The following is a 27,684-nucleotide window of genomic DNA, read 5'->3' on the forward strand; positions in this document are numbered from 1 at the left end:
GCATTGGATGCAGTTCAGAAAATGTTTGCCAACAATTAAGGAATTTGTGTTACAAGGAAAGGTTGGGCATTCAGGAAGATGAGAAACGTGTAAGTTTCTGAGCAAGCTTTGACAGAGTAGATGCTGCACATGGGGAAATCTAGAAATAAGTGGTCTCCCATGTAGGATGTCGATGAGGAAGTTCTTTTCTCAGAGGGTCATTAGTCTTTGGAATTCAGTAATCCAGAGAGCCATCGAGACAAATTCATTAAGTTTTGATTGGCAAGAGAGTGAAGGGTTATTTGGGGGCTTGTCAGGAAAATGGAGTTGAGGCTACAATTAGATAAGGCATGATCTTATTGAATGGCAGAGCTTGAGGAATCAAATGGCCTATTCCTAATATTTCCTGCAATCATAATCTGATCAGTTATCCTATGGAGACATTGTGATGCACAATTTGTTTTCTTCATTTCTGACCTTAGAGAAAACCATAATTGACAGGAATTTTTTTTTGTAGTAAAGCATATTGGGACATTCTCAAGTTTTTACATAAATGCAAGTAGTCGGGTTTTTTTTCCTTTCTTGTGAAACGAACTTCATGATATATTTAAGAAAAAATTCTGATTACTTTATTATTATCAAGGGTTCTGCCATATACCATAGAATCACCACAAAGTGCTAGTGTATATTGACAAATATGTAGAACAGTAAATACTAGCTGTTCTGTGCATTTGCTGTAATTTCCTTTCAGAAATGTAATTACGCTATGGCACATTTTACACTGCCAGTGACAGGAATTGGTCTAAGATATAAGTTGTAATCTATACCTCAAGGATATTGGCGTAGCCTTTTCTGGTTTTCTGGGTGATTTTTCTTCCTTCAATATCAACTTAGATTGGTTGGGAGCACCACTGTCTTTACATCAGAAAGGTTTGTGCTTGAGCCTACAACTAGACTTAAGAGGCCCTATTTAGAATGAGGGAATGCTGGCTTCTCAAACATCTCACAATATCATGACATGTGGATTTATTTTGAAATAAGCAACTTTAGACAGCAAATTTAGGAGAATGCACGTACATAGCTGAATGCAGAAATTCAAAAGTTGCCATCAGAGTCACCTTGCTGCTGACTGGCTGTCCTACACATGTACCTCGCCAATTGACTCGGCATTAAAATCAATGCTGGTACATGCTGACGCGATGCCTGTCTACTAGTTACACACTAAATATGGCAAAAATGTTTTAGGGATGGTGCTTTTGAGAGAGTATGAATTTTTAACTTTGTAAGAAGTCATAATTATTGTTAACATCTTTCGACCTGAAAATTTAATTTGAGCAATGATGACTCATTCATCTCGTAATTCATGTTGGAGATTTTTAAACAATTAAATACATGCATTTCAATTATTCTGTCTATCTCCATTATCTATATCTCAGTTGCATCTTTTATTCCATTCTTTTCATTTTATGCTTTATAGCTCATGATTTCGACACAAAATGTCTGTTATTCGTCCATTTGGTTTCTTGATGATGCCAGTGTTTACCCTACTCTCACATGCTGTAGAGTGCCTCTAACTGGTTAATATTCGTGGTGTTGGTGAGGTAAGGCAACGATGGCAAAAGCGATACCACTGAACTACCACAGGTAGTAACATGCTACCCATTCTAGCTGATGTCATTGGTGTAGTTTCCCTTTAAACCTCATCTAATTTCTCAAGCCAACCTGATTAAGGTTAATAACACATACCTTATTCACTGAACAGTAATGCATCACCACTGGAACTTGATGCAGACTCATACTCAACAAACCAAACAAAAAGTTGTCATGATTTGGAGGTATTGGTGTTGGACTGGGGTGTACAAAGTTAAAAATCACACAACACCAGGTTATAGTCCAACAGGTTTAATTGGAAGCACTAGCTTTCGGAGCGACGCTCCTTCATCAGGTGGTTGGATTGAGCTGGGTAGCAGTGACATTGATGTAATATGCCAGGCAAGACTTAGCTTGTGCCTAACTCCTTGCCTATTGATTGAACACAAAACTTAGATACAAATTATTGTATTGTCTTGAATGATCAGCAAATATAATGCAATACACAAATGTAAATGCCTAATAGATTCTAGTTTTTCCACACTTTTGTTTGCATATCAATTGCCATGGAACAGAATCAGAATCCATCAGATTATCGCCCATTATGTGCGGCCACACAATGAAAACTAATTATTCACCCTGTTAACAAGCTCGCCACCTTCTAAAATTGCTTTTCTTACACCTGCTATTTCAAGGCTTCTTTTTAACATTGTTCATGTCGAGTACAACTTACAATTGAAGACTCTTTCTCGAGGCATTTGTATGTTACGGGTCAGAAATCTTAGACATATTGCAATGTGTTTGAAACTATGTCGACCACTGAAAATGTCAACCATTCATCACTCCCAAAAAACTGATCCACTATTGTTCACCTTTAATTTTAGCTTGAGGCATCCTTTTACATTATTCTAACAATAGACTTCAGAAATATGCCAGACAAAATTGTTTGTCATTCAGTTTGCATCACCGAAGTCTCATTTATATTTGTGGCATTTGCACAAAAAACTCCCCATCTACTCTCCAAGGGTATTATTTATGTCCTTCAAGTATCTTTCATAAGGAACCTATTTTTGAAATAGAGTCATAGAGATGTACAGCATGGAAACAGACCCTTCTGTCCAACCCGTCCATGCTAACCAGATAGCCCAACCCAATCTAGTCCCACCTGCCAGCATCCGTCCCATGTCCCTCCAAACGCTTCCTATTCATATACCCATCCAAATGCCTCTTAAATGTTACAATTGTACCAGCCTCCACCAGATCCTCTGGCAGCTCATTCCATACACGTACCACCGTCTGCGTGAAAAAGGTTGCCCCTTAGGTCTCTTTTATAATCTCTCCCCTCTCACCCTAAACCTATGCCCTCTAGTTCTGGACTCCCCGATCCCAGGGAAAAGATTTTGTCCATTTATCCTATCCATGCCCCTCATAATTTTGTAAACCTCTATAATGTCACCCCTTAGCCTCCGACGCTCCAGGGAAAACAGCCCCAGCCTGTTCAGCCTCTCCCTGTTGCTCAGACCCTCCAACCCTGGCAAAATCCTTGTAAATCTTTTCTGAATCCTTTCAAGTTTCACAACATCTTTCCAATAGGAAGGAGACCAGAATTGCACGCAATATTCCAACAGTAGCCTGACCAATGTCCTGTAGAGCCACAACATGACCTCCCAACTGCTATACTCAATACTCTGACAAATAAAGGAAAGCATACCAAACGCCACCTTCACTATAAGAATTGGCTATTCGAAGTGAGAATCCTGACTGATTTTTCATCCCACCCACCCTCCTGCCTTATCTTATGACCATCAGTATGCTTAACACTCGATACTTTTTCCGGTTCAAGATCAGTAGTCCCAATGGGTACCAAGCACTATGTATCTCACAACACCCACTTGTCCTTCCTTTTTTCCCAAATATTCAGTGATGCAATTGCAAGATACAAGGATTGTAACAGACAACTCTTATCCCAGTAGTCAATGTATAAAATATACATTGAGTACAATTCCATGGTGTTATTTCCTTGAACCAGAATGTTCTTCAGATCCACAGTTCAAGTTTTGAACAACAGTGGTTTATTTTGCTTGCAATAGATGAATGAGGGATAAAAAGTATTACTGTGAATCATGCATGATTCTACCCTTCATATTGTAAATAGTAGAGAAATATTGTGTTCCTTTTAAAAACAAAAACAGAAATTGCTGGTAAAACAAAGCAGGTCTGGCAGCACCTGTGGAGAGACATCAGAGTTAACATTTCACATTGAGTGACCCTTCCCCAGAACAGCCAGTTCTAAGGAAGGGTCACTCAACCCGAAACATTGACTCTGCTTTCTCTCCACAGATGCTGCCAGGCCTGCTGAGCTTTTCCAGCAATTTCTGTTTTTGTTTCTGATTTACAGCATCCACAGTTCTTTCAATATTCCTTTTTAGATATTGTTGTGACCAGATGAAGAGGGTTCGCAGTGTTCCACCTCTTTGAACATTCTAGCAGTTGCTTACAACCATGTTTTGTTTTCTTCATTAGTACATTGCTATCATACTTCAATTAAACTTAGTAAACTGGATCAGAAATAAAGGAGAATCAGTCCAGAGGCTTTCTAAACTGAAATGTAGAGTATTATTACCCAAACAAAAACTAGTATTATTACCCAAACAAAAAAAAAGATAGTGATCTTCCAAAGAAGGTAGGGATAGGATTAATATCTGGTACAAACATGAAAGTAAAGGCAGGTGAAGTTGACAGTTTTTCGATTCTTTGAGTTGCAAGAGTGAAACCTGTGTCAAGATGCTTGGCTTCTGGGCAAGCTGCTGGGATCCCTATTGCCTGGATTCCATTCCAGTCCAAAGTTTCTGTGTAACTGGTGACTTATAGAGGTTTATAAATCATGATGGGCATGGATAAGGTGAATAGCAAAAGTCTTTTCCATAGGATGGGGCAGTTCACATCTATAGAGCATGATTTTATGGTCAGAGGGGAAAGATTTAAAAGGGACCTGAGGGCCATTGTTTTCACACCGGGTGTTTCAAGTATGGAAAGAACTGCCAGAGGAAGTGGCAGGTACAGTTACAGCATTTCAAGGACTTTATTAAGAGAGGTTTAGAGGGATGTGGGCCTAAATGCAGGCAAATGGACTAGGTTAGTTGAGGAAACTTAGTTGAGATTAGATTCCCTACAGTGTGAAAACAAGCCCTTTGGAGCAACAAGTCCACACCAACCCTCCGAAGAGTAACCCACCCAGACCCATTCCCTCTGACTAATGCACCTAACACTATGGGCAGTTTAGATGGCCAATTTACCAGACCTGCACATCTTTGGACTGTGGGAGGAAACCGGAGCACCCGAAGGGAACCCACGCAGACACGGAGAGAATGTGCAAACTCCACACAGTCACCTGAGGCTGGAATCGAATCTGGTGCTGTGAGGCAGCAGTGCTAACCACTGAGCCACCGTGCCACCCAAGTTGGCATGGACAAGTTGGACTGAAGGGTCTGTGTTGTATGGATGGGACAATTGAAAAACACTAAACTCCCTGTCCAAACACAATTGTAGGTTGTTAGTCAGATCTCAGACTCGATATTAAGCATCAATAGAAAAACTGTGACTGAGCCATCCATCAATTAAGTCAATAGCCTATCAGTAACCTGTAACATTCTCTAATGTTTCAAGGTTAAAAATCACACAACATCAAGTTTTAGTCCAACAGGCTTAATTGGAAGCACTAGCTTTCTGTGCGCTGCTCCTTCATCAGGTGGTTGTGATGGACACAATTGTAAGATACAGATTTTTTGCAAAAGTTTATTGTGATATAACTGAAATTATACATTGAAATTATACAGTTAACTTGAGAATGCAACTTTTTAAAAAAAAGTTTTGTGACTTACACATGAAAGGATGAAAGAAGTGAAACTATCATGGTTTTCGAACAGATGAAAGACTCCACAAACAATCAAGGTATTTTTCAATGTATAATTTCAGTTAGATCACACTGTAAACTTTTGCTATAACCTGGTGTTGTGTGATTTTTAACTTTGTACACCCCAGTCCAACACTGACATCTCCAACTCATGACTAATGTTTCAAAGCTCTGACTCGGTTTAGATCAACTTGATCTGAATCTTGTAGATTTGTCGTTCATGACCCCATTCCACTAAATATCCTGAAATTTATGGTAATTGTACTTCATTAATTTTTTGATCTTTGACAAAGCCATGGATAATTCGGATTCAGTATGGTGTTATGGAACTGAGGCCAGTTTATCTAGAATTGAACCTAATATTAGAACTTGTGGGACCATGCTGTGTCCAAATTGGCAATAAGAGTGACTGATCTTTAAATCCTTAATTGGCAATGGAATACTTTGGACCATCCTGAAAATGTTGCATAGTGGTATATAAATACAAGTTGCTTCTTTATTTCTGTCATTTTTTAAAAAAATACCCAATGTGATCCAGTTTCTAAAAATGAACAATGCAAATTGAAATTAAATGTGGACAAAAATCCATTTCACCCTGACTACCTGCTCATTCCCAGAGAATTGCTGTCTGAAATACATGAACCTGGGACTTGCTCATCAATAGTACAAAGAATTATATTAGACAATAGAGTGGAAGTTATTTGACCTTTTCTGTAGCCACCTGGTGTAATTTCAGTGGAAGAAGCACATGTGTTTTGGATTTGCTGAGTCCAGGGCTGAGACAATTGTAGTCTTGTAGCCTTCTTTGCAGAATAAGTCTCTGCTTACTCCTGATCAGGCTCAGAATAGGTCCTCCCTGCATTGGAAAATCGCAAATCTTCAAACTTAAAAGATTCCATTGTCAGTTTTGTAATTGGCCTCCTGACGAAAGCAAGATGGAGCATACTCCTGGAAGATGGGCGCAGCAGAGATCCACAATTGAGATTGTAGACTGATCTACTGATGAGAAGATGAGGATAGGATTTCAGTAAGGTGTCAGAATGGTCACCTTGACATGAGCACCAAAAGCAGATGATGCTGATATACCTGGTGCAGGAGGGGATTGCACCACTTCACAACTCTACCAGCTGCCATCCCTGCCCAACAACCACTCCCCCCCCCCCCCCCCCCCCCCCCCCGTCCCAAACAACGCCTTAACCCTGCTGTAATCTTTAGTTTGTGGCTCTGGGACAAGTAGATGCCCAATGTGCACAGCTAATGTCGTGCCCAGTATGCACAACTAACGTAGTGCCCAATAGTACTGTGTCAGTGGTTACTCTCCAGCTCCACGGGCAAGATCTTTCAGGCATCATTGACCTCTTGAGGCCTGTTGCCTTTATCCTGTAGATCATTGAAGGAACTTTTCATTTTCAAAATCTGTCTGATCCATTTGCCTTCGACTGCAGTACACTGTTCATACCTGCTTTACATTTAAATACCACACCATCTGTTTCAGGTTTGTTTTTATGTCTCACTAGAGTTTTTATTGCTATTTTCGCTCCAGAAATGTTTTCCCATGATGCAAATTGCACCATATAGCTGCACTATAAAATATTTTGTTTTATGCACGTAGGCCTTCAAGGTCGTAACATTTTAAGAGTTCTCCATGACCCTACTGATCAACATCTTTAACACACTGTTCTTATAATAATAATCTGATTTATATTTCTTATAGCTGACTTGCATTCCATTATTTTAAAAACAAAAGGCTACTTGAAAAATTTTTTCCCAAGTAAAGCCTGCTCAAAAAATTATCAACAAGAAAATTTGCTGTGCAGCAGAAACCCAACATACAATATTGAAGAACTAAATACCTATTGTATTGGTAGTTACACCATCTTAATTTATCCAGGCTAAGCCAGTATTCCTGCAGTGCCAGTGAAAAAAGAAATTCACCAATGACAGTTATAGATCGTATAGTATAGAAAGGACCCTTTGGCCCATTGAATCCATACATGCAACATTAGTTATCTTTGTACTTAGTTTCTGCTTCGTGATAAACATGTATATTGTGAGAAAACAGTTTTCTGAACATTTATAGCACACATTGCAAAAAAAACTTTGTTTAGACTAAATGTGATCTTGTGCTGCATAGTTCCTGCACCCTTCAGCACCAAGACATAACTTAAGAACATAAAAACTAGGAGCAGGAGCAGGTAATTCAGCCCCTCCAGCCCAACAACACATCTGAATTCTCATTTTTGATGAAGGGCTTATGCCCAAAACATTGATTCTCCTGCTCCTTGGATGCTGCCTGACCTGCTGTGCTTTTCCAGCACCACACTCTCGACTCTGATCTCCAACATCTGCAGTCCTCACTTTCTCCTGATGATTGAGAGTAGCTTAATAGGGCAATATTGGCTATAACGTATTTGTTCTACATTTTGTGTATAGGATATACCTGGCTAATTGTTTGCATTCTTTGGTGACAATGATGCCCTGGATTAAAGCTGGATTGATGATGCGACTAATTCTGAAGCATAAGTCTTCTGTACTATTGACACAACATTGCCAGGGCCTGTAGACTTTGCAGTATCCAGTGCATTCAGCCATTTTTTGAAGTAACATGAAGTTAATTGAATTGTTCAAATGCTGGGGATTTCTGTGGGAGGCTGGGTTGGATCATCTACTTGGCACTGCTGGGTTGAAGATGGATGAAAATGCTTCAGTCTTGTCTTTCACACTGAGGTACTGGGTTTCCTCATCATTCAGGATAGGAATACATCAGCAGCCTCCTGCCTCAGTGAATTATTAAAGTGGCACCATCATTCATGGCTGGGAGTGGCAGAACTGCAGAATATAGATCTGATGTGTTATTTGAGGAATCACTTAGCTCTGTCTGTTGCTTGCTGCTTCCAATGTTTGGTCTACAGTGGCTTTATTATATCTTCACCAACTTGACACCTCATTTTTAGATGCATTTGATACTGTTCCTGGCTTTCCTTCCTGCACTTTTCATTGAACCTGAATTGATCTCTTGTCTTAATGTTGGTGGTAGAGGGAAAGGAGGATATGTTAAACCATGGTGTTATTAGCTGGCTTAGAGCTGTTTTGAAATTAAGTAAACACCAATCAGCCAGTCTTCACATTTTCTCAACCTCTAATGTAATATTCAAGTTAATTATGCACATATACTTGAAGTTATAGAAGTAATGATTATGATTTTCAATTAGTTCAAGACTTTTTATAGAGAATCATTACAAATGTTAACACCTTACATTTTCATTAGGTGTGCAGGAAGATGAAGGTCATTTAACATTTGGAAGGACAAGGAAATGGGGTATTGGACAGTATGATCAAGATGATGCTCGACCACTGTATGATCAAAGTGGATGGATGAAATCCTCTGGCCCCTGTCACTCTGAACCCACTGGAGTATTCACTACAACTGGCCAGGCAGGGGAGGTAGGTAACATATAATGGGAATGAAATGTATTTCATATGAAGACTTCTTGGATCTATTCTTTCTCCCGAGCAAATTGAAATACCTCGTAGAAAGTGAAATTCATACTAACAAAGTTTTATTGTTTATAATGGCCCAAGCGGCTTGTTTATTCCTCCCATGGAGACTATGTTTTAGTGGTCAATTTTAATCGTCCAGATTTTGAAATTGTGAGGTATGTGGATAGAGTAAGTGGGAAGAAACTATTCCTGCTTGTGAAAGAATTATGAGTGAAAAAGCACAGGCTTAGAGTGAGTTGCAAATGTAGCAAATATGATGTGAGAGAATGAGTGGTTCTGGTCTGAACTGCACTGCCTGGAAGTGTGATTGAGGCAGAGTCAATCGAGGAATTCACCTGGGCAATGAATGATTATTACAATAGAAACATCATGCAATGGTATGGGGGAAGTATACCAGATTGCAATGCTCATTGGAGAGCTGCTGAAACACGATGGACCTGTGCCGTAACCGTTCTGAGATTCGGTGATTCAGAATATATGTTTCATCAAGGGAGAATTCTGTTTCACTAAAAATATTTGTCTCTTGCCTGAACCCAACATTCTTGTTGATCTTAACACTGAACTAACCACTTGTTCACATCTTGGCAAGGATGTGGCTGTCCTTCAGACTTCTGAGGTTCCCCACACTGGCTGAAATCGACTAACCTCCGGTCTTTATTTAGTGTCTTAGCTGCGAAGGTTTTATTTTTGTTTCCTAAAGCGGAGTGTCCAGCTAAATTTTCAAAACTAATAAATCACCGAACAGTCCATACCCACGAAAAATGTTACAAAGTGAAGAGTTGACACAAAAAGTTATTAATAATAGTTTATCCAGTTTATCAATGATTTCCCTCTTGCCTCTGATTGGGTGGCTGAATTCTGTTCACTTCAAACCTTTGTGCAATTTAAAAAGTGTCAACAGTTATTTGGATTCCCCAGCGAAGTGTTCAGTGCCTTGAATGTTTCGATCAGATCACCTCTCAATCATTTAAACTCCCAAGAGTAGAAGCCCAATTAACTTAGTCTGCATTACAGGACAACCAATCCATACCAGGAACTAAGCCATTGAACCTTCACTTTGTTTCTTCCAATACAAGTGTATCCTTCATTAAATATGGAGAACAGAAGTGTGCTCAGTAGTCCAGGTGGGGTTTCACCAAAACCCAGGGAGGCAGTTGTCTTGTGGTATTATCACTGCACTGTTAATCCAGAGATGCAAGTAATGTTCAAATCCTGCTCCAGCAGACAGTGGAATTAGAATTCTATAAAAATCTGGAATTAAGAGACTAATGATGACGATGTCAATTGTTGGAAAAATCTGCTGTAGGTTGATCCACAATGCCTTTAGGGAGGGAATCCCAAGATTTTGGCCCAGCAACAGTGAAGGATCAGCAAATACATTTCCAAGTCAGGATGGTGAGTAGCTTGGAGGAGAAATGAATGTCCCCATGTATCTGCTGCTCTTGTCCTTCTAGATGGAAGTGATTGTGGGTTTGGAAGGTGCTGTCTGAGGATCTTTGGTAAATTTCTGCAGAGCATCTTGTAGATAGTACACTCTGCTACTAATGAGCTTCAGAGATGGAGAGAATGGATGGTTGTAGAAGTAGTGCCAATCAAGTGGGCTGCTTTATCCTGGATGGTGTCAAACTTCTTGAATGTTGTTGGAGCTGCACCCATCTAGGCAAATAGGAGAATTCCATCACATTCCTGACTTGTGCCTCATAGATGGTGGGCAGGCTTTGTGGAGTTAGGAGGTGAGTTACTCGCTACAATATTTCTAGCCTCTGACATACTCTTGTCGCCACTGTGTGTTTCTGTGTTGAGTCCAGTTGAGTTCCTCATCAATGATAATCCTCAGGATGTTGATAGTGGGGGATTCAGTGATACTAACACTATTGAATGTCAAGGGGCAGTGGTTGAATTGTCTTTTATTGATGATGGTCATAGACTGGCATTTGTGTGGCATGAATATTACTTGCCACTTGTCAGTCAAAGGTATGAACTTGTGTTGCACTGGGGGCAGAGGTGACCTGTTGGATGGTGTCTGCAGAATGATATGGATAGGCGGTGACTCCAGTGGGCAGTCTGAGGCCTGGTGAGTGAGGGGTCCCGGTTGCAGACCTCAGGCAATGATGCCACACAGGGAAAGGCCACATTCAGAGCCTCCAGTCTGAGAGAGTCAGAGGTTATACCAAATTGGATTCTGTTGAATCAGTTTCTGTGCCACAGAAGTAATGATGAAACTAATTTCACAGCAGTCAGCAAAATTTCAGGCCCCAATGACTTCACTATGTTAAACTAAAATATTGAAAAACGTTAGATACGGATTTCCTTATTTCTGTGAGGAAGGCAGGGGAGAGAAATAGGTAAAATAAACTTGGGTTTACAAAAATTCAAAAGATCCTTTAGCTGAGAGAAGGGAATTGGGAAGAAATGTGACAAAATATAACTGACCTAAAGAGGATGGTCATGCTGTAGTTGCCAGGAGTAATGTTTTTTGACAATACACAATGTCAGTAATAAATTTGAATATGTTTGTATTTCATGAAGGTTTCGTTGCACATTCATCATCAATGAACTCAAGCACAACTCCAATAGGTCTGTGTGTTTAATCAAAACCAGCATTTAATAAGGAGCTTTCTGTTATATTCTGTTGCAGCTGAATATATCGGGGCGTAGCGCTGGCCAGGATGAGGTGGATGGCAGATTAAATTCTTCCTCTGGAAATGAAGTTATTTCTTCCACACCATCGTTTCCTGTCTCACCACCAACTCCATATGGTATACCCCTTTGAATTAATGCATTAAGCCCAGAATTGTAACTGTGTCAATTTGAAATTTGAAGATTAGAAAAGTAGCAATTAATTGAAATGTTGGTATGCACCAACATGTGTGTTCCTCATAATTAGTGGAGAATACTACAGCAGGCCTCCCTAAGTGCAATAGAATTAATTCATTGGCAACCTGTTTAAATCAAGCAGTATCATTTATCTGTCTAGTGTTAGCAAACAAAACTACTTTGAATGTCTTCTCTTACAGTGAAAGCTTTGAAGAATTATACAGAAATTTCTGTGCATGATGTTGGGGATCAGAGCATCAATACTTCGGATAGCTACAGAGCATCTCCAGGTAAGAAATGCAATTTATGTGGAGCTAGGCTTATTAACCTCAGTAAAGGACTCCCAGAGTGCTAATGTGATTGAACATGAGTTCTCCACTTTACAAAACGTTGCAGTCTGAGACCTGCATGTTATAATGCACAACAGAGGCACCTGTAGGGTTGAGTTTAGATGAATAAACCTGTTTGTAATGTGGTTGAAACACCAGAGCTGCATCCTGGAAGTTTTTGGGCAGAATGGCAGGTTAAGTTTGACTCTTTGACAAGATAAATGTGATACATTGATTTCCATTGGTTTGCACAAAGAGTAGAATGTGTGTTTTCCTTCTGTTGTGCAAATCTATGTTCAGCTTCATTCAAATTGTTCTCATCTTGATTCCACAGATCTTGCAATGATAATCATAACCAATTAGAAATGGCATTTCATGTTTAGTTGCAACAAAATGTTTGAGCGATGTATATATTGAAGTCTTGTTCTCTGTCAAGCTTTTCCAAGATCTTATACTTTCAGGGAATGAATTTCGGGAAGTTACAGGAATGTGGCTAAAGATTTTCCATTTTGTTACAAGGTTTTAGATCCTTTGGTTACACAGGTACTGGTGACTCCCAAGCGTGGTCCAAGTATCATGCTCTGGATTGCTCCTACTTAACATTTAACCTGCTAATAATAGAATCCAAGGAGGTCTCAGTAAGATATGGTTTTGCTCTAAACTGGAGCAAAATCATGTATGTTATGATTTTGAGGAGACTTTTGAACTTGAAAATATGTGAGGGGATACAAAGGAGGGCAGTAGTGAGACAAGTTAGCATGAATGGCTGGAGGATATAAATTACAGATTAATCAGGCAGAGATTTTGAAATTGATAACTGGCAACCCACAGGTGTTGCTGAGCATTGAAAGAATAAAATAGTACAGAATCTGAGAATTTGAATTAGACAGGAGTTCCAGAAGACCTGAATTGAATTGTGAAGATCGTTAAACAGAAATTACTCTTTTAAGTCATGGAATGATTACAAAAATAAAAGAATTGCAGTTCTGTTTTCACAAACTCATACTGTCCCCAAGTGCTTTACGAGAATGATAAATTTTTGAAGTGTAGTCACTCTCAGGCAGCAAAATGGTAATGACTATCAAATCTGTTTTGTCTTTGTTGATTGGATGGTTAACTTTAGCCAGGACACCAAGGAAACTGTTTTGCATTTTTTGAAAGTTGTCCGATGGGATTCTTTATGTCCATTTTACAGAGTAGACAGAGCTTCAGTTGAATGTCCTACTTTGAAAGTGGATCTTTAACAGAACCTCACTCCCTCAGTTCCACAGCATTATTGGAGAACACCCTCGATCTTTCTGTTGAAGTTCCTGGAGTGGACTGTAACTCTACAGCCATCAAAGGGCATAACCCCGTTCAACTGAAGGAGTTGGTAAATGGCTTTTCAACCTTGCTCCCACCAGATTTTGTAGTTGCTTATACTTTTTTTTCCTTTGTTCATAAGAAGTGCCACCCAGCATTTATTGCTCATCCAATTAGAATATAGTAGAAAGCTACTTTCTCGAACTGCTGTAGTTGTTGGGCTGTGGGTACATCCATAGTGCTGCAAGGGAGGAAATTCCAGGGCTGTGTTGCAGTATCAGTGAAGGAGCAGCAGTGTAATCTCAAATCAGGACGGTGAATGGCTTGGAGGGAGACTTGCAAATGGATATGTGCCCATGTATCTGCTGCCCTGGTTCTCCTGGGTGATGAGTTCACAGGTTTGGAAGATGCTGTTGAAGGACCCTGGGTGTGTCATTCCAGGACATTTTCTAGATGGTGTTCACTGCTCCTACTTGTGCATTGGTGGTTTGGGATGAGTGTTGAAGGTGATGGAAGGCATACCAATTGAGTGGGCTGCTTTATCGTGGATTGTATCAAGCTACTGAAGTTTTGTTTGGTCTGCACACACTCAGGCAAGAGAGTGTATTCCATCAGACTCCTGACTTGTGCCTTCTAGTTGTTAGGCAGAATTCCTAGCCTCTGACCTATAGTCATGAAGCCACAGTATTTACTTTGGTGCACTTCAGTTTCTTGTCAATGATAACCCCAGGATGTTAATACAGGTGGTTCTCCTATAACACTGTAGTTGCATTGTAGTGAAACCTCACTTAATAGAAAATTGTTTAATGTAAATAATGGGGCCCATGTGAAAAATATCACTCACGATCACTCTAAGAGTACAACAGGATCTTGATCAGCTGGACCAAGAGCAGAGGAGTGCCAGATGGAGTTCAATTGTACACAGTACTCCAAAGGTGATTAGATTAGATTACTTACAGTGTGGAAATAGGCCCTTCGGCCCAACAAGTCCACACCGACCCGCCGAAGCGCAACCCACCCATACCCCTACATTTACCCCTTTAACCTAACACTACGGGCAATTTAGCACGGGCAATTTAGCATGGCCAATTCACCTGACCTGCACATCTTTGGACTGTGGGAGGAAACCGGAGCACCCGGAGGAAACCCACGCAGACACGGGGAGAATGTGCAAACTCCACACAGTCAGTCGCCTGAGTCGGGAATTGAACCCGGGTCTCTGGCGCTGTGAGGCAGCAGTGCTAACCACTGTGCCACCGTGCCACCCACAAATCACAAAAGCTCACATTTGTGAGATCACCTTTGGAGTACTGTGTACAATTCTGGTCTCCCTGCTGTAGGAAGAATAGTTTTAAATTGGAAAGGATGCAGAAAAGGTTTACAATTATGTTACTGGGACTGGAGGGTTTGAGTGAGAGGGAGAGGCTGAATAGGCTGGGACTTCGTTCTCTGGAGCATAAAAGGCTGAGAGGGTTATAAAATATGAGGGGCAAAGATAAAAGGAAGGGCAAATGTCTTTTCCCTCAGGTAAGGGAGTTCAGAACTAGAGGGCATGGTCTAAGATGAGAGAAGGAAGATTTAAAACAGATCCGAGGGGCAACTCAGGTATAATTACAACATTTTTAAAATACTTGGACAAGTGCATGGATATAAAAGGTTTAGAGGGATTATAAGCCAAGTGCCAGGAAAATTGATCTAGTTTAGTTTAGGAAACTGTTTGGCATAGACAGGTTGGATTGAAGGGTCTGTTTCCATGCTGTAAGACTCCATGACTGAGATGACTAAACTCCAAAAACCCTAGCCATTTTAGTGTTTGGTGTGACTTCAACCAGTAGAGTGTTTTCCTCCTGATTCCAATTGAAACCAGTTTTCCAAGGAATCCTTGACACCATACTCTGTCAAATTCTGCCTGGATGATAAAAGCAGTCATTCTCAACACAATCCTAGAGTTTAGCTCTTTTGTCCAAGTTTCTAACAAGATTGTATTAAGGGCAAAAGCTGACTGGCCCTGGCCAAACCCAGACAGAACATCAGCGAGCAGGTTATTTCTGAGCAAGTGCTATTGATAGCATTGTTGACAACGTGTTTCATCACTGTACTGAGGCTGTCGCAAGTAGGTACATTGTTCAAAGAGCCCACCGTAATCCACATAAAAGCACATTTCAGCAGGCTTTATAAGATGGAAATACTGCAACTCAAACCACTTACAACACTTGCACTGAATCTAACTCAATCCTGAACTAAGACTCCTGTGGTCTGTTTGATTTAGTGCTGCATATGATGAAGATTTTACTGACAAGGTCACTACAATATTAAAGCAGGGGTTATTATTATGCGGTAGAGTTTATGACGCATAATCCATGGGAACAGGATTCTTGATGTACAACAACTTGATTACTGTTCTATGTTTTCTTTTGTAAAAATATATGTTTAAAACCATTCCAAATTGCCATGCTATACCAATCTTTGGAAAATGATAATTCATAAAACTATTTCAGTCATAGGATATGTGGTGGCTCAGTGGTTTGCACTGCTGCCTCACAGCACCAGGGACCTGAGTTCAATTCTACCCTTGGGCGACTGTCTGTGTGGAGTTTGCATGTCCTTCCAGCGTCTGCGTGGGTTTCCTTAGGGTGCTCAGGTTTCCTTCTACAGTCCAAAGATGTGCAGGTTAGATGGATAAGCTATGCTAAGTTACCCATAATGTCCAAGGATGTGCAGTTTATTTGAAATAGCCACGGGATATGCAGGGTTACAGGGACAGGATAAGGGCGGTAGGTCTGGGTAAGATGCTCTTCGAACGGTCAGTGTGAACCTGATGGGTCAAATGACCTGCTTCCACACTGCAGGGATTCTATGAAATATAGAGTTTGAATGCACTATTTGGATTTTGACCAGAGCAAGCCCAGAGTGTGGCCAGCACTGCTGATCTGCTAGGAACAATATTGTTTCCCCAGCTGCTGCTTGTCCAGTTCATCATAAAATGCAGTTTCACACTGTTTCTGTTTCCTGTCTATGCATTCCCACGCATTGTTTGTACACAGAAGTTAAGACATGAGGGGTGACCATGTGAAAAGGGCTGTGCAATTACTATTCCAGTATTATATGGTTTATGGTTTTGTAAACTAAAACCAAACTCCATCTTTTGATGTAATTTTGTTGCTGAATTCAAACTTTTATTACCACGTACATTGCAATTAGTTATAAAGTTTTGAATTTTCATTGAAAACAAAAAAGTCAGAGGACTTGGCTCAGCTGGAACTTTATATTTAGTTTCAACAAATGTTTGTTCTGACTTATTTTAAGCCTTATTATTGCAGCTGTGAAGGAATGGATTGGAGCTATGGATCTGAGCTATAATGCTTAAATTATCCTCTTAAATTAATAAACAAGTGATTCACATCCTATTTAATTCAATTTTTTTAAGTGAGTTTTACAATTTTACACATTCACACATTATCTATCTTTGCAAGAGAATCAAATAAAAAAATGACAGTCACATAAAGGTTGATTTTTGGAGACCAGTGTTTTAGGACAAAGTTCACGGAGTGAATGTTCATATGGGTCATCTTTTCAAGGGGGTAAAGTGTATGTTTGACTTGAACTCTGGTGAAATCTTAAACAGACCATTGCAATGACTGAAGTAAATAAAAACAATTGTTCTACTGTACTATGTGGTGGACCTTAATGATTTCCTTCATGGAGGAAGGCTGCCCTAAAGCAGCACTTTCTTTTGTCACAGTATCCTGGATCTCTGGACCAGGCAACTTTCTCTTCTTAGTAGTAGCTTGGATCTCAGAACCAGGCATTTTTAATATTAATTGCCCTGAATATGTGTCATTCTTGTATTGGGCAGGGTTTAATGCATTTCCCAGCATTGATCTTTTCAGCCCATCAAAACCTTTTCGATATCTCTGTCAGCCCTTGACTCACCTATTTTCCAGTTGCCTGGGGCATCCATGGACAAGTGGCTATGTCCTTTGAATGGGAAGAAGGAAGCAAATATCTAAGACACCCTTCCAACATCCACATTGGACAAAAATGGGGCTTAAATTAAACACAATGGCTTAACTCATTCCAACTCCTTCAGTCTTTATTTCCAATTCTAATTAATTCAGTGAGGCCAAAAGTCGAAAGGGGAGAGGCTGCAGATCTGGGGGTCAGAGGGGGAAGGATTGCAGTGACCAGAAGGCAGAAGGAGTGGAAGGTTTGGCAAGCAAGATCAGTGGTGAGTGGGAAGTGCTGCATGTGGAAAGTTACATTTTTATAAGTATTTTTAAAATTTACTTTATTTTCAGAACAATTCAATTTACCAGGTTAGGGATCCAGCAGTTTAAAGTATTTCAAATTGCCATTAATGGGAAAATGTGATTCACTAGCAGGTATTTCACTTAGAGTTGCAATTTTCAGGAACACAACATAGGTTCAAGTGAAAACTCTCAGCAATCTAAATTTTGGTATATTTAAAATAACATTTTACAACAAAAGTGATGTGTAGACATTCATTACAACTTTACTGTTGCAAGCATTTATGAATAATGTAAAATATTTAGCCTCATTCACACATGACTGAGGTTTTTTTTTAAACCATAGATAGCTATCTGTACCCATTGGAGCTCTTCTTACAGTCTCTGCTATGTTAATTCAAATTTCCTGACCAACAGTACATCCTGTGTTGGAACAGAATACCAGGATTTCCAAGAACACAGACATTCATAATCATCAAAGTAGGCTGGGATCCAACGATGTGACATTTTCTTTGACTTTACTATATTAGGTAACTTTCTCAGGACAGGGTTTGGTGGCATGCTCAGTCTTCACCTCAAACAGCAGGAAGCATTATTGTAATGGTAACATCTGGCTGGAAAGATCCTGCACCTCCCAATATCTGTATAGATTTTGTTTCTAAATCATTTGCAAACATCTTCAACATTGCTAAACCGTAGGAAATTAAGGTGAGGGAAAGAACACACTAATGTTATTGGTAATGTTCTTCAGTCAGTTTGTAACTGGTTAGTATCTGTAGATCTAAGATTCTCAAGACTTTGAGCAGATAGTTTCAAAGGGAAACTAACTCCACAGCACCACTATTGGCCCTGAATGGTTTTTCAATTTGACTTTCTATCTGAGCTATTTGGAAAAAGAAGAAAATGAGCAACATAGGATAGGTAATATGAGTACAGCTCTGTTTCTATGTGCTTGCACCCTCACATCTGCAATAGGATTTGAATTATTTGGGCTTATCATTCGTCATCTGGACTTTCCTCTCCCTGCTGGAGTAACAAACTTGTGAGCTCCACTGACATGAGTTCTTCCTGAAACACATGGTCACTGTTTGAAGGTGGATATTTGAAGATTGCATGCCAACCATAATTTGAGGTGTGGCTGCATCTGCCTGACTGTAACCATTGGATACTGGCTCTCAGAATAGAGATCAGCAGAGGGGCAGGTGCATGACTGGGCCACATGCTGCAAGGCCAGCTGTCCTAATATGTCACATAGACTGGTAACATCCAAGTGACATTAATGTTCACCCAGGTGTGCATCTTAGCTCCACCATTGGAAAGACATGCTCCAGCACTGACCTCTGGTTGTGTAGTGGAATGTCATAAAGGTAATTGTCCTGACAGTTAGATTATGCACTAACCCTTCTCTCGCAATTTTCAAAGAGCAGCTTAAATGGTCGGCTGTTGAGTATTCTTTAAATTTGTTTTGCTTGTCAATTTGTCTCCTCTCCTTCAGCGTCAACAAATTAGTTGAAGCATTTGTTAGGGTTCAAACTTTGATTTTTTTTTGCCAGAGTGACCCTCTACTCTCATTAACCCCATCCCTTTAACTTTCCCTTAGAAAGCCCTTTGCTCCCAGCATTTGTCTAGGTCTGTGCTTTGAGATACGTACAATATTAAGTTGATCTCAGAAATCTAACTGAAATTGCTTGTTTCCATGTATGTCTCTGCAAATTCTTTCCCTATCCTTTTGAATAGAAATGACCAGTACTGGAAAATCTGGAAACTCAGTTTTAAGATTTTGCAGTCATAGAGATATACAGCATGGAAACAGACCCTTCGGTCCAACCCGTCCATGCCGACCAGATATCCCAACCCAATCTAGTCCCACCTGCCAGCACACAGCCCATATCCCTCCAAACCCTTCATATTCATATACCCATCCAAATGCCTCTTAAATGTTGCAATTGTACCAGCCTCCATCACCGCATTTTAAGAATCTGCTCAATATTATTTGTAAGAAGGCCACAGTTTGACCCTAATCTTCATTTGTCTTATTGGCCCTTACTAAATCTTCCATTGTGCTGGAAGGACAAATCTGTGAACTCTATAATCAGTCACTAATCATGCAGTTGCCATGCTCCTGCTCATCAAACTCTTTCCCCTTCCCCTGACCAGTCTCCCTCAGTTTCCTTCCACTGCATCAGTATCCTTACTATCTAACCATACTGTACCGAGTATTCCTCCTGTTCTACATGAGAAAAGTGTTACAAATAATCCTATTGTTATATAGAATGGTTTGGGCATTATTAAAAATAAAGGAATTCAAACCAGAACAAAACATTACAGAATAAGCTCACCAGGAAGAAATCAGGAATATGAAATTTTAGTTGAAGGAGAGATTTCAGGGTCGAGAACCATTTGCACTGGAACAGAGCAATTTTAAAAGAAAATTGAAGTCTTGCATTTATGAATGTAAATACCACCAGATTTCTTAAAGGTTTCTCAAATTGAAAATTTATAGCCCATTTCTTGATTGTAGACACTATTATAAATACAGCAACCAATTTTGTATGCAGGAAGCTCCTACATACAGGAATGTTATAATGATCAAGTAATCTGTTTATGTGGTGTTGATTTAAGGCATAGATATTGACCAGTACACTACAATACCTTCCCTGCTCCTCTTCAAAACAACATCCTGGGATCTTTTTACATCCACTTGAACAGGTAAATGCTGCATCGGCACCTCTGATTGTACAGCTCCATGACTTGAAGTTGTTTCAAATCCCTCCCTCGTGTTTGTGTGTCAAAGTTGAAGTTGGGGACCCACCGCTGACCTGGAATTTGTAAGTTTGTGTATCAGTTGTGGTTCAGCTGGTGGTATTAAGTGAGAGCAAGTTCGTTCTCAGTTGTGATGACCCGATAGCTAAACAGGATAGAAACATAAAAAACGTGAACAGGAGTAGGCCATCTAGCCCTTTGAGCCTGCTCTCCTGCAGGGCTTATGCCCGAAACGTCGATTCTCCTGCTCCTCGGATGTTGCCTGGCCTGCAGTGTTTTTCCAGCACCACGTTTTTCAACTCTGGTACTCCAGCATCTGCAGTCCTCACTTTCTCCTAGTTGATCCAACTCAGGAGCCTACTACCACTTTTTCCTCACATCTTTTGATCCCTTTAGATACAAGAGCTATATTGAACTTCTACTTGAAATTATACAATGCTTTGGCCTTGACTGCTTCTTGTGTGGCAAATTCTACAAGCTCACCACTCCTTGGGTGAAGCAGTTCCTTTACCTCTCAGTTCTAAATGGCTCCCCCTGTATCCAGAGACTGTGATCCCTGGTTATGGACTTCCCTGCCATCAGAAACATTCTTCCTGCATCTACTTTGTCTCATCCTGTTAGAGTTTTATACGTTTCTATGAGTTCCCTTCTCATTCTTCTAATTGCCAGCAAATATAATCCTGACTAATCCAAGCTGTCTTCACACACCATTCCCACCATTGCAGGGATTAGTTAAGTAAGCCTGTGCTGTACTCCCTCTATAACAAGAACATCCTTCCTCAGTGAAGGAGACCAAAACTGTACGCAGCATTCCAGATGTGGTCCCATCAAGACCCTATTTAATTGCAGTAATACACCTCTGCTACTGTACTCAAACCTCTCACTGTAAAGGCGAGCACACTACAACAGTGCCAGCTCAACCTCAGGAGGCAAAAGAAATTCAGATGTCCATAAGAACTCTCACCAACTTTTACAAATGCACTGTAGAAAACGTTCTATCCAAATGCATTACAACTTAGTATGTCAACTGCTCTGCCCAGAATCATAAGAAACAACTGAAAGTTGTGAACACAGTCCAGTCCATCACACAAACCAACCTTCCATCCATTGACTCCATCCACACTTCTGGGTGCCTCAGAAACATCATCAAAGACCCCTACCACCCCGGTTATAATCTCATTCAACCTCTTCTGTCAGGCAGAAGATACAAAAGCTTGAACACAGGAACCAACAAGGACAAGAACAGCTTCTTCCCTGTTGTTACTAGACTTCTGATGGACACCTCAAATTTCAAATCTATTGTTAGATGTTCAAATCTTGCTTTTTCTGCACCTTTTCTGCAGTTGTAACTTTGTATTCCTCCCTCTGTTCAATCACCCTATGATCTTTGTTACGTCATGATCTGCTGTACTGCACACAAAACAAAATTTTTCACTGTACTTAGGTTCATGTGACAATAATAAAGCAACTCAAATAAATCAAATCAAATATAATTTGTCTCCTTTACTACCTGCTATGCCTGCATACTTACCATCAGTGACTGGTGTTCAAGGACACCCAGATCCTGTTGCGCATTCCCCTCTCCCAATTGATAGCCATTTAAATAAGAATCTGCCTTCCTGTTTTTTCTACCATCTACTACTGGCTGTCGAAGACTTCTCTCAGTAGCGATTACCTTGGAAGCGATATCAAAGGACCATAGTCCTGTTTCAAACCAAAAGAAAGAAGAATGGACGAAGGCAGGAAAAAATATCTTAATGCCCAAGTATCATGAGAATATGCATGCTCCTGGTTTTCCATTAAGCTTCTTAATGTTCTGCCATTTTCCTAAAATAGTCCAAATGTCTCAGTTTTCTCACTTTCCTTTTTTGGTTAAAAATAAACTGGGCCTAGGAGAGAAAATCTTCTTGAAATGTCTGTTGTATCTTTCTCCCCATCATCCTCTTATGTGTGAGGAAGTTATCACTCTATTTTTGGCACTGATAGCTTCATTGCTAACAATGCCTTTTAAACGATGTATGGAATAATGTTGCCAATCCTGTGGCGAGGCATATCCTGAAAATGCCATCACATGAGCTTCCAACTGAAACAATCCTTTCCAGAGTCTTGCCATTGCTCATCCAACATGTCAGTCGTACAGAGCCTTGCCTCTCTGTGGCTTTTCACTGTGTCCCACTTTTCGCTTTGGAAATTCTGGTTGCCCTCACTGAACATGAATATCTTACTAATAGTTTAAGGTAATTCACAACGTGCATGAGAAGCATAAGGTAGTTGTAGCTTTTTAAAGTGACAAGGATGTCTGGCTGAGTTACAAGCTTGCCCTTGTCAATTGTTTTATTTTAAAGTTTCTTTTCCCTCTGACTTGCTTATCCGTTTCCTGAGCCTGCAACAGATGTGGACAGCCATTGAAAATGAACAATATTTTGGCTACTTGGTTATGTGACTTGAAAGCTTTTAGTTTTATTTTTGACTCAGTAACAACTAATTTTAAAACATTCATTGCCCATGGCTAGGGAAATGCTGCAAGTGAATATGATCTAAAATATGATACGCACTGCATTATGCATTTCGACATGGTCCACACTTCTTTTAGACAAAAGCCAGTTTAATAATGGAAGCACTTAAGGATTGTGTACCTTTAGGCAGTAAAGAAAATGTGCACAAAGTATTTGTCCTGAGGGGTATTTTGACCTTTGACTTCTGTAGTACTTTTTCATTGGTAGAAGCAGATTGGGAGGGTGCTAAACAAAGCTCCTGTGTAAGTTAAAAGTTAAATGCAAATGAGGCTGCAGTGAGAGCATGAATACACTGAATGAACAGGCTCGCTGTGGCTGAGAGGAGCAAATTTAGCAGAAACCATTGTTGAATTATTTTCCATATGGGCAGAGTGGATGAAGCTGTTGCTGATCAAACATCTTCACTGAGAATAGCCCTGCCTTTTCTCCTTTCCAGTCTCTGCGGGAGTTGTGCTTTTGTACTGAGTTTATTGCAGACTGTAAGTAAGAAAGAACGGGAAACTGAGACTGGATAACCTCTTTAATGAAATCACGTTTTTTTTATATGTGGTGTTCTTGCTTTGTTGCTTTTGCACTGAAGTCTGGCAGAGGAAACAACAAGCCTAGATACTCTCTTGGCTCCATTAAAATTGCAGCATTTCAACACATTCAACCTATAGCTGCTCTTATGAATGTTTTCCACCATGACTACTTCAGTTGGTAGGTAAACTGTGGCTTCAGATTGATTTGTATGTTTTTTATCTGAATCCTCAAGATATTTAATAATCTCTAAGTCAACAATTGACATTGAAACACTATCTTTAGACTGTGAACAGATTTACTGTAGTGGAGCTTTGTTCTTCCAAGTAAGTCTATTTGTTTACTTAAATGAAAGGGAAATTTTAAATACATTGCTGTGTAGCTGGATTGCATTTATAGTAGAAGTGTTGCATTTGCAGGCTGCTTGCCGACATCTTTGCCATATGTTTACAGGGTCGAAAGAATTCCAGAAGGCCTTCCTAAAGATCTCTGTATATTAGACCAAAATGATTTCAGTATTTTGGGTGAAATAAGGCTTGTGTTGTTTTAGAATTTACTTGGTTACTTTATTCTGGTGAATTGATGCTCTTTGCATGAACTGGCGACTGAGTGAATGCTCTGTTTTGTTTAGTGTGCAGCTATACTGAGGCCACGTACTGGAGCAGTAACAGCTGAACACATTCCTGAGGGTAGCTAGAACATGCTTGGGTCATTGGCAGCAATCCACAAAATTCCTCTATAATAGTCCATTTATCTTGCAGTAGCAGTCTCCCGAGGCACCCCTGCAAAAGAAATGAGGCAACTTAAGTGACCCCGCATCCCCAGTGTTGGTTCGAATACCCTGGGAAGTGGGCCCATTCCATGTCTGTGTACTTCTCGAAACATAGGGCCCCAATAACCACTCCATGTGAAACAGCAGTTTACATATCCTTTCTCCAAGCTAGTGAACTGTACTTGCTTTTTACATAATATTCACTGTACAATTTCCTTTGTATCAGGGAAACCAAATGAGATTAGTTGATAGCTTTGTTGAAACTGTTTGGTCTGAGTGTAAATGTGACCCTGAGCTCCTAATGCCAGCTGTTTCAATTTGTCACCCCTTTTCTACTTTGACCTCTCGGCCTTTGACTTCTTACATTGTTTCATTGAAGCTCAACGCAAGCCAAGAAGTTGCCCTTTACCTTTGTACTCGCTGTCTTACCACCCCCAACCTTAATTTAAATATAGGTCCCGCTTTCTCTCCAGCTGTAGGTGCTGGGATTTTCAAGGCTAGGATGAAGCAGATTTGTTTCTAATCAGGTGAGAGTCACCTTTCAGTGCCTGACTGGCTGATCTTCTTCATTCAAGTCCACCTAATTTATTCCTATGATCTATAATGCTGGACCTGTTATTTCTTTATTTTTCCTAAGAATATTTATTGAAGAATCTGTACCTAGGTACCTTGTACCTAAGATGCCCCATAATGTGACGACTTGTAAACTTTTCATTGTCCTCATTTGAGAACATGAGACAATAAAGCAAATTCAATTCAATTTTTCCATCAGAGTCCTCCTCCATGTGACCACCTATTTTATGTTCCTAATCCAGCCAACCACTTTAGCTGTTCTTGTGGTCTGCACATTTCATTTTTATTTACTTCATGATCATGCCTACTTTTGTCTCCTGCTCGTATCATGTATGCTGTTGAGCATCATCAGGACCATACTGAAGCACCTCATAGGCGATTTCATTTATTTTCCTGTCTTTCTTTCCCATCTTGTAGCATGTCCTATTCATTTTTTGATGTCATTCTTGTGAAAAATCCCAAGGAAGGATCATATATCTGAGACAGTGACTGAGGGATTTGTATATCTTTGCAGATTCTTGTGTGACGATCTGAACATGATATTTCCAGCTTTGTCTTTGCTTTTTTTAAAAAAAAAATCCCTATCCATAGGGATAAAGTTAAAAATCACACAACACCAGGTTATAGTCCAATAGGTTTAATTGGAAGCTCTAGCTTTCGGAGCGACGCTCCTTCATCAGGTGATAGTCACCTGATGAAGGAGCGTCGCTCCGAAAGCTAGTGTTCTTCCAATTAAACCTGTTGGACTATAACCTGGTGTTGTGTGATTTTTAACTTTGTACACCCCAGTCCAACACCGGCATCTCCAAATCATAGGGATAAAGCATTGGTGATGCCCAAGATCATCAGGAACTATATTTAAAACCAAGTATCCTGTAGTTTCAGTCTCGCCACATTGTCCATACTGCAATTTTCATGTTGCTAACTGATACTTTGATATACCTATATCCCTGTCTTGGGAATAACAGGAGGTCTTCAAGCCTTTCATGGCAATGCAAACAGAGTTTTGGAATTTGGAATCCAGTAAACCGAACCAGCAAGATAGAGCACAAACAGGATGTGAATAGTGGCGAGGAAAAGTGAAATCCTGTGCACAAGAAGCTTATTATGAGCTGATGTAATTACAAGAAAAGCTAATGCTGTCTACATGACATGATTAGAAGATAAGCTTGTGAGAGGAAATGAGATTATACATAGAATTGCTTCTACAAAACACTTTTCAGCCTTGACTCGATTCTCAAGGGGACACTGTGTTGCTCAAACATTAAATTCATGTGAAGACCTTGTGCCTCAGTCTGAGCTCTGTAAGTTAATATATAAATGGACTGAGGAACGGCTTCAACTTCACACTAACATCATATTTCAATGCATTCCTACTGTGCTCTTTAATAAAAGCATCCCAACCAAAAATCACTGCAGTAATAAAAAGTAATAAGAGTGGGTTACATTCCTGACTCTTAACTCTTTACATTGAAAATGTATTGGCTGTCTTGAACCCAACTGGCCAAAAATATTCTCATCCCATCACAGTGATTGTTAATAATTTAGTAATGCTTCCAAGTGACCTCATTCATGTGGCTTCCTACCTCCTGCTAAGCACCACCTACCTGCTTTCTTGCCATTTGTTCCCCACGAGACCCTTTTGCAATCTGCTTCCCTCCCTGAATCCTCTTCTTCACTGCCTCCTTCCTCTGACCCATCTCCTCGCTCGCCTCCCTCAACTGTCTTGTCCTCTGCTGCCCTCCCCTGACCTTCCCATTCACTGCTCCCTCCCGTTCCTACTCCCTATCCCCAACCGCCCCTCCTGCCACTCCCCCCCCCCCCCCCCCCCCCTCCCCCCCCCATTCCCTGCTGCTTTCCTTCCCCTGTGTGAACCACTTGGTGGTGCCACATAGCACCACAATCACACTTCCTCCTCCTCCCCCCACCCCACCTTCTCCTGATCACTAACCAAGGGAGCTCAAGAGAGTGGCAGCACGCGAGTTCTCCAGTAGAGAAAAGGCGATCAGGGCAGTGAGGGGAGGGAAAGGAAGCAGCAAATGAAATGATCAGAGGAGGGATGTGGAGAATGGGACGGGAGTGGAGCATTGAGCAGGAGGTCTTGGAAGGATCGGGGGATAGAAGCAGCGAGTGAAGTGGTGGTTTGTTTCTGTCCTTGAATGAGTAGGTGTGCTAATTGCACTGAAACAAAATGGAGGCCGTGGCATTCATGGAACCTTTCTAATGTGCAAACTGTACCAAACAATAAATCATTAAACTTGGTAAGACTGGTACCACATTATTGTTTGTTACACACATAGCTCATCATTTTCTTAAATATTATACAGCAGTTGATGAACGCCTGCACAGGCATTCCTATCACCTTCTCCTTTTGTTCTAAGGATGTTGGCAAGCTCCTATTCGTAGGCCACTTCTTCTTGCCCTGAGTTGATGGTGGTGATGGATTGACCTCGACTTAGGATATTCACATTTTGATCATTATATGGGACTAGTCAGGCACTGTGGCATTCTTGATGTATTTGAGAGAGTAGTCAAATGTTTGCAGTTTGTCAAATTGCTCCTTTATATTTGGATTTTAATTATTTAATGATATCTTAATATATACTGATCCATGTAAGAAATATTAGCTGAGTTTTTGAAAGAAAAGTTATTCACGGGAGCAGCTGTGTACACACACTTAAATTGCATGTTTTCCAACTGCAGTCATTAATCTTCTTCAGTGACCACATTCCTGTCATTTGCATGGCGTATCTTTTTAAACATGCATTCCTTCCCAGTATTGCTGCAAATGCCGATCCGTTTAAAGTGTGCATGTTAATCGTCTTTTTATGCCTTCCATGTTTTTAATTATCATGCTGTGCTC

At 40.3% G+C, this 27,684-nt stretch overlaps 1 protein-coding gene across 8 annotated transcripts in view; it reads left to right on the forward strand.

Annotated features, from left to right (window-relative positions):
- Nucleotides 1–27,684, forward strand: part of LOC122549908 (tensin-3) — a 439,923-nt gene that overhangs the window by 380,067 nt on the left and 32,172 nt on the right. For all 8 annotated transcript variants that reach the window (XM_087987222.1, XM_043690124.2, XM_087987223.1 and 5 more), the window contains 3 exons: nt 8,751–8,926; nt 11,622–11,742; nt 12,001–12,090. In XM_087987222.1, the coding sequence (XP_087843348.1) occupies nt 8,751–8,926; nt 11,622–11,742; nt 12,001–12,090 (387 nt within the window). The remainder of the gene's footprint in view (nt 1–8,750; nt 8,927–11,621; nt 11,743–12,000; nt 12,091–27,684) is intronic.

The sequence above is a fragment of the Chiloscyllium plagiosum genome, unplaced genomic scaffold (genome assembly GCF_037043375.1).
Source record: "Chiloscyllium plagiosum isolate Xiang-an unplaced genomic scaffold, Cpla_swu_hap1 HiC_scaffold_5, whole genome shotgun sequence".
NCBI classification, from domain to species: domain Eukaryota; kingdom Metazoa; phylum Chordata; class Chondrichthyes; order Orectolobiformes; family Hemiscylliidae; genus Chiloscyllium; species Chiloscyllium plagiosum.